Below are 8289 nucleotides of genomic sequence, written 5' to 3'. Positions count from 1 at the left end.
TACGAAACCGTACTTTTTAAAGAAAAAAAATACATTTTTATGTAAAATAAATACATAAAAATGCATAAAAATTGTTTGTAATTTTTTTATAATATGGAAATACATTTTGTTTTATAAAAAAAAAATACATAAAAAAATGTGTTTTGTAATTTATTTATTCTTATGTTTTAACCTTCTACTTATTATATAAATTAGTATTTGTATGTATAATCCAAATATACATGGAGCCCAATTGGTTAAGGCTTTGGCCATTTAATAATGTTCTACTTATTATCACGAATTTAGTTCCTTTATACCTAAAAAAACGAAAATGTCTTTATCTTAACGGCTGAATACTAACAGAGTTAGTAAAAAGGATCATCTGTGTAAGTTTTGCAAACCACAAGGACCATTTGCATAAAAAAATTAGCAATGACTGATTTTGTGATTTTTGATAAACCATAAGGACCATTTTTGTAACTTTGTCTAATTTAAAGTTTAAACTCAAACATTTATTACATATATAGTAGTCACACAAGATACAAAACAAGTAAAAGATAATATTACATCTCTAAGATCATAGACAATTGACCACAATTGACCACCAATCCAAAATAATCACAGAATTACAATTTCCTAATAAAAAAAATATAAGTACAATGCTATAATAGAGAAAAACAAAAGTAAGATACTATAATAAACAAATAAACAAAAATACACTATTATTTCTTACATTTAACCCTTTAAAAACCAACCTATCGAGTTTAATGACTAATTTCACGGATCATACACTCATACCGTACAATTACAAAGATGCAACATCTGAATCCGACTCAAGCTTCCACCAAGCACGACTTTCATCCACTTTACCTCCATCATCTTCCCCACCAACTAAATCACTCCCATCCGAATCATACAATTTCCTCTCTCTTTCATGATTATATCTCCACTCCAACCTTTTCAAAATGTCACCATCTTTCCACTTCCCCACAACCGAAGCCCCTTCCTTCTTAGCCTTTCCCATAATTATCTCCTCCCACGAAAAACACGCATCAGAAACCCTCTTAAGAACCCCACCTTTACAATCACCAACAACCACCGTTTTCAAACATCTCAACCTCGCCTCCTCCAAAACCTCCACAAAGTCCGAATCATCTGACACAAGCACCAAACACTCCATCATTCTCCTATCCATCATATCCACCATGTGATCCCTCAACGCCACGTCAGCAGACTGTGGTTTGTTTGAAACGGTTCTAACCCAATACCCCGCACGCTTTAACTCGTCTCCCAATCCATACCCAACTTTTGGAGTCAAAATATCTCTTGCAGCGTTACTATACTTTTCCATTTTCATCGAATACTTTCCCACTAGTTTGACCCTTTGACTTCCTTTACTTGATTCGATTTGACTCACACGTTTTGCATGTTCGCGTTCGTGGATTTGTTTAAAATGGTTTATAAGTTTTTCGTTGGTGTAAAACTTTCTCCCACAAACACGACATATGTATGGATCGATAGGTTTTGTAATGCCTTTGTTTTCTAGTTGATTTAATGTTTTTCTATCTTTTCTATGTAGTTTAACTTTAGGGGGGATGTAATCGAAAGATCTTTGATTAGCATAAGCTATCTTGTATCGAACAATTCCTAATGATTCGGCTGCTTTTTTTAGCCTAATGGCAGCATCAAATGGGGATACTGATTTTGGAGGTTTGTTGTCTAAGTCCCAGAAAACAGCGACAATGTTTCGACCATTGCCTTGAGTTGAAGGAAATGGGTTTGGGAATTTGTGGGTTTGATCCGTGTTGAAATGATAATGTCTAATTGTTAGAAAAACTGTTGTAATGGTTCTTAACATTGAAGAATCTGTTGGTGTGATCCTAGTGCAGAATCTGGGTGAAACGACCATTTTCAACCTACAAAGGACAAAATTTAGTTCAGGCATTTTATCGAACATCTACCGTGCATGCGAGAAAAATGTGATATTCTAACATTTTAATTGATAAGTGAACTCCGATTTTTAAGTAGAGAATTAAACAAAGATGAGAAGAAACAAATTGTAGGGAATTTGAACAATATTTTGATATCAATCCAGATTCCAGATTCGGGTTTTTTTTTCAAACTGAAGGAAACATGTCAACTCCAACCATAACAACACAAGCAAAAGACATTAAACTGAAATGACATTTAGAATAGTGAAAAGCATTGCATACCTGTATTTGTAATCACTCTAACCTCAAAAAATCAGTGATCAAAGCAGATTGGAAATACGAATAGTTTATTGAAGAAGTTTGTTTCAAGAAAACGATTAGGAGTGAAACTCATCGTTGCCGAATAACAGGGGCAAATCGTTCTGGGTAGAAGGTGATAAAGACGATTGGATTAGAACTGCTTATAATAAATTTAACAAAACAAAAATTCATTTATTATAACGTCTGATGATGTAAATCTAGTTCTTTTAAATTTTTGTGTGTTTTAAATAATATAGGATGTTGCTAAATTCTTGTTTTATAGAAGACAAAATTGCAAATATGGTCCGTGTGGTTGACAAATTTATGTGATTTTGGTCCAAAACGATATCTTGGTGCAACAATGGTCCGATTTTAGATCTTTTTATTGTTTTTGGTCCCTATACACTTAAAAAGACGATTATGCCCTTATAATTTATATTTTTCATTTTTTTAATTGCTAAAATACATAAATTAATTTAATTTATATTTTTTATTTATATTTTATTTGTTTTTTCTCTCTCAAAAACACACACATACACATACAAGAAATATACCACCCCTAATGGATGCCACCATCACCACCGACTGCAACCACCAACAGCTACCATTGTCCGCTACCATCACTGCTGACTGCCATCATTGACAGCTACCACCGTTCGCCAACATCATCACCGACTACCACCACCGTCCACTACAAACATCTAATCCCACCCTCACCACCATCTTTCTTTCCTCAGACCTCGATGAAACTTCCCCACCGACACCACCCTTTTGATCGGAGTTGTCCCTACCTAAATATTGCCACCTCGATCTTTCAATGATTTGGGTTTTTAGCCGCCACCACCACCGTCACATAAGATGACGCCATCGTCATTTACCATCATCACCGTTCTCCACCACTATTCGCCGACAACCACCTCCATCTCCCCCCACCCTCAACTTTTCTTCGTTAACGAGACGATCCTTCACCACCGACCACCAAACATCGTTCATCAGACTTTTTTTCTAACTGCCTCTCCCTCCGAGAAGACCTAAAACACCAGATAATCGATGGTTTATAAAAGACGAATTCGATTTGAAGGGTTTTATCACCTCTTTCTTCTTCCTCGGGTTTAAATTTGTAGATCGACAAGTTTAAAGAACAGATCAAGTATGCTGCTCTCTTTTGCAGATATGGAAACGAACATCTAGAGCTATCATAGAAGACGAAGGGGTAGTGGTAAGTAGGCAGCATCGCTTGAATTTACATCTGGGTCACAATCCATCGTCACGGTAGTTTGCTAAGGGTAGGAGGTTTTCACAAGCACGGGGTGGAGAGAGGCATGTGGGTCTTCGATTATCAGGAGCGGAGAGAATCGTCATTGCTAGGGTTAGGGTTTGAGAAAGATTGATGAAGACGGGTGGTCGGTTCTATGGAGATTTGAATATGGAGAATAAGGGGTTGATTCTGATTCGTAAACACTAAACAGATTCCAAATCCAAAATTGGCAAAAAATTTCATTCACATTTCTGTACGAATCAAAACGACTTTAGTTTGGGAACAAGGATATGGGTCATGGGGGTGAAGAACATAATAACAGGAGAGAGAGAGAGAGAGAGAGAGAGAGAGAGAGAGAGAGAGAGAGAGAGAGAGAGAGAGAGAGAGAGAGAGAGAGAGAGAGAGAGAGAGAGAGAGGGTGGTTTGTTTTTTATTTTATTTTTTTAATTAAAATAATTAGAAATTAAATTAAATTAAATTAAAAAGTAAATTATTTAAGGGCAGATTTGTCATTTCAGGTGGAGTATGGACCAAAATTACATATAAATGTCAACCATAATGATCAAAACCACACAAAGTATCCAAAGTTGGACTGCTGATACACCACTAAACTTTTTTGGACCAAAAATGCAGAAATTTGACAACCACAGGGACCATTTATAGAATTTATTAAATAGAAAGAGAAATGGAATAATGAATACTTTTTACAATTTTTTTTACTCTTTTATTTTTATATTCTTAAGAGACTTTATTAATCAACAAACACCAGCGACCTTTAAATAAATCTTTTATTATTTAACAAAAAGAAAAATCAAAATATGAACTAAAAGGCAGCAACTAAACGTTTTGGAAAGCACGTAAACTATTTAATATTTTGGAAAGCACGGTAAACTATTTTCATAATTTAGAAGGTGTTTTGGGGTTGCTTTTAAATTAACTTTTGGTTTTTAAATTTTAAAAAAATAATAAAAAAATGTCAAAAGGTATTTGGATAATTCAAAAAAGCTTTTGAAATAACTTTTGACAAATAAGAAAATAAAAAAGTTTTTAAAAGTTACAAAATCTGACTTTTTTATGACTTTTTATTGTTTTACCTATAAAAATTAAGTTAAAAGTCTTTTTATCAATCCAAACACTTTTTAAGGATCTTTTTTTGCAAAAAATCATTTTACAAAAAATCCTTCTGTAAAAATGACTTTTGATACTCAAAAATAATCTCAAACACCCTTTTACTCTAATTTCAATTACTCAATTTTCACCTTAATACTAATCAGGGCTGAACATGATATGGTTCGGTGCAATTTTTGGATCAAACCGCAACCGCAAACCGCATTTGCAGTTATTTAAACTGAAAAACCGAAATGTGTGATATTTTTTTGCGTTTCGGTTTTGTGGTTTTTTTTTTTTTTTTTTTTATTTTACTGTTATTTCGGTGCGGTTTTAGTTTTTAACCGCAAAATGAGTTGGTGCAATTTTGCGGTTAAAATGACATGGTTTTTAATGTCTAGATCAGATTTTTTTGTTGACTTTAATTTAAAAATTTAGATAAATTTGTTGACTTTAATTTATTTCTAGACTTTTGTTACAACTATAAACGTTACCCCCGTTATGCGGGGGTAAAAAACTTTTAATGTTTTTTCCGAATCGATAAATATGATAGACATACAAAGTGCAAGAATGAAAAACCCGGACTTTGCCCCGAACCGTTTTTTTTTCAAGTTTTGATGAAAAAATGTAAAAGTTTTGACTGTAAGGATCAGAAGTGTCAAAACAGCTAAAGAATTAAAGGGGTAGCATATAGCAAATTTTTAGAAAAGTGATCAAAGTTGTAAAACCGTTAAAGTTTTGTGACAAAACTTTAAATATTAAAAGATTCCTAAAAAATGTAAAAATATTGATTGTAAAAACCAAAAGTATCAAAATAAGTAAAAAAATAAAAAGCAAAGTGCATGGACGAATTCTACCAAAAAAATGATAAACTTACTATTCTTTTTGTTGAGAAATTTAATATATATATATATATATATATATATATATATATATATATATATATATATAATAATTAATTACCGTTTTGTTCCATTTTATTTTTTAACTGAGTCCAAAAGTACCAACTTAGAGTAAAATAAACTAATTTTCTAACTCAACTGGGTAGGACCGGTCACAGGCTACACCAGGCTTCATACAACACTTGCTTAGTTGTGTGCATATACGGAGCTATTTATAATAAATCATTCACCCTTTGTATTCTTTTCCTGGCAATGTGGGACAAGTTCCCAACCTAAATGTTGGACACCATTCTTTTTTTCTTATCTATATTATTTATGTTTTTTAATTAATTACACAAATATATATACATCACCTAATTAAATAATTACACAAAACCCTCCCATTTGTTTCTTTTAATTGGTTTTATGTTTTTAATCGTAGCTATGCTTTAAGATAAAATATGTTATGAATTATTCATCAAAAGAATTTATACATTGATTACTTTGAGATACTTATCCTTTTAGAATAAATACACTCAACAAAGCATATATAGGTAGTTAAAATTATATATATATATATATATATATATATATATATATATATATATATATATATATATATATATATATATATATATATATGTGTGTGTGTGTGTGTGTGTCGCGATTCGGTTTTTTGCGGTTTTTGCAAAACTAAAAACCACAACACACTGAAAGTTTTTAGTTTTTGTAAAAATAAAACCGCAACGTCGGTTTTTGTTTCGGTTAAAGATTTTCGGTTTTGGTTAATACGGTTTTTTTTTTTTGTTGTTTCGGTTTACGGTTCGGTTTTTGTTCAGCCCTATAATCAAAACATCCTTTTCAACTTAGACATACTTTAGTTACATTGGTGATCTAGATTTTTCATGACTTATTGTAATTATCATATTGATTAAACAAGAAGAACCAATAAGTAATAATACAATATATCAATTGGCGGATCTTCAATCTTTTATCTGAGAGCCGAAAATATAATTTATATAAAAATTGATGAACAAAATGGGTCATAATCAAAATTTTATATTTTTAGATCTAATATGTATAAAACTAAAGTATAAAGACTACTTTACCAAACAAATCATGAGGACCAAGCCCTATATAAGATCCACCATCAAAATAGGATAATTAAAAAAATGATTTACTGATCTACTATTCTTTAAAAAAGATTTATCAAATTAGTGTTTTTTTATTATTTTTTTTCTACTTTTTAATTTTTCTTATTATTATTTTTTTACTTTAAGTACTTTTTTTTCCAGTTTTTTACTATCTCTTTATTTTATATTTTAAATATCAGTTTTTTTTTTGTTTTTTTATATCGGTTAATTTTTTTTTTCATATTTCAATTTTTTACTTTTTCTTATTATTTATGTTTAGCATAAATGCTTTGACGTTATTTATACAAAATTTACAAACTATTTTGAACAACAAATTTTAGTCATTTTTAATTAAAACTAATATTACACATATAATGTTATTTAAGGTGTAAAAATCTCCAACATTATATAATATTTTTTTTAAGGTAAAAAAATTCCAAAAACATCTTAATCACTATATAAACATTAAAAAAACATAACAAATAAGCATCCAATGAACCAAATTGACAGTGTGCACTAGATTATTTATATTGCTCTTTGTGGAACAAATAAACATCAAATGAACAACAACTCGTTTATATATTTTAAGATTTATATTTGGTAACACCCAGAATCAGAAAGACCAAGAATGGAAAGGAAAACCCTAAGTTAAAGGGGTCAACTCGTCGAGTCTATGGGTGAACTCGGCGAGTTGGAGTGGGACCCGTGTCGGGGTTTAGGTGACCGACTCGGCGAGTCGGAGGGACCGACTCGGCGAGTCAGGTCTGGGTTGGAACCCTAATTTCCGGGCTTAGTGCCCTATTTAAGCATCATATCAGGCCTTCACCCCAGCCTCCATCACTCTCTCTACCTTTACTTGAAACCTTAAGCAGCCATTGAGTGTCATTGAGCTTCTCTTGCCATTTTTTAGTGATTTAAAGCTATAAGGAAGTCTTTGGGTGATTCAAGAAGTAGCAGTGGACTCTGTGTTGGTGTGTCATTTCAGATCCTAGAAAGGTATGAAGCTCATACCTTGGCTGTTATTCACTTAGATCTCCTTTCCTAATTAGATTTTGTCATTTTGGGCCATTTCCAAGGCCAATTCGTGTATTATGCCTTTGTGAGCAAAGAGAACTTCGGATCTAGGGTTTTCATGGCCTAGAAACCCATAAAGCAGCAATCTTTGGTGTGTTAGTGAAGTATGCTTGTCACAAAACCAAGCCCTAGAATGTTTTAAGCCTATAGCATCTTGGTTTCACGTAAAGTTTGCAACTATACGTGAAAGATGGGCCTTAGAAGAGTGGATCTACAATTTGGAGCCCCTGCATGGCTCGAAAAGCCACTGTATGGATTAAGAGCTGAAGCTACTCGGCGAGTCACATGGGTGGACTCGGCGAGTTGGATGAAGATAGGCAGGAACTTGACGAGTTGTGAACAACTCGGCGAGTCTGTTGAAGATTGTCTAGGACTCGGCGAGTCTATTCTTGGACTCGACGAGTCGGGTCGCAGAACCCCCCAACCTCTTCTGGTTAAAACGCAGATCAGTGAGTTGAGTGATGACTCAGTGAGTTGGACAAGAAGGGACTCAGAGATCATTGAACTCGATGAGTCTTGGGGTGACTCGGCGAGTTGAGTCGTGTTATGGGAGTTTCTGAGTTAAGGACTCGGCGAGTCTATGGGTTGACTCGACGAGTTGAGTCAACTGGAAGGTTGAACAGGAC

General features: G+C 33.0%; 1 protein-coding gene across 1 annotated transcript; it reads right to left on the bottom strand.

The window, feature by feature from the left end:
- Window positions 1-589: 589 nt before the first annotated feature.
- LOC144999944 (zinc finger (C2H2 type) family protein) lies at window positions 590-2428 on the bottom strand. Its single transcript, XM_078959092.1, has 2 exons — window positions 2193-2428; window positions 590-1895 (listed from the first exon to the last, which is right to left on the bottom strand). Exon 2 carries the CDS (start codon window positions 1886-1888, stop codon window positions 785-787), a length of 1104 nt encoding a protein of 367 aa, XP_078815218.1. The 5' UTR covers window positions 1889-1895; window positions 2193-2428; the 3' UTR covers window positions 590-784.
- Window positions 2429-8289: the final 5861 nt, after the last annotated feature.

This window comes from Lactuca saligna, chromosome 6, assembly GCF_052625555.1.
Source record: "Lactuca saligna cultivar CGN05327 chromosome 6, ASM5262555v1, whole genome shotgun sequence".
Classification (NCBI taxonomy): Eukaryota; Viridiplantae; Streptophyta; class Magnoliopsida; order Asterales; family Asteraceae; genus Lactuca; species Lactuca saligna.
This window is presented reverse-complemented; position numbering and strand designations above follow the sequence as displayed.

Bases quoted from the DNA above. Each gene is read 5' to 3' on its own strand.
- LOC144999944 (XM_078959092.1), bottom strand. From the start codon at position 1,888: ATGGTCGTTTCACCCAGATTCTGCACTAGGATCACACCAACAGATTCT.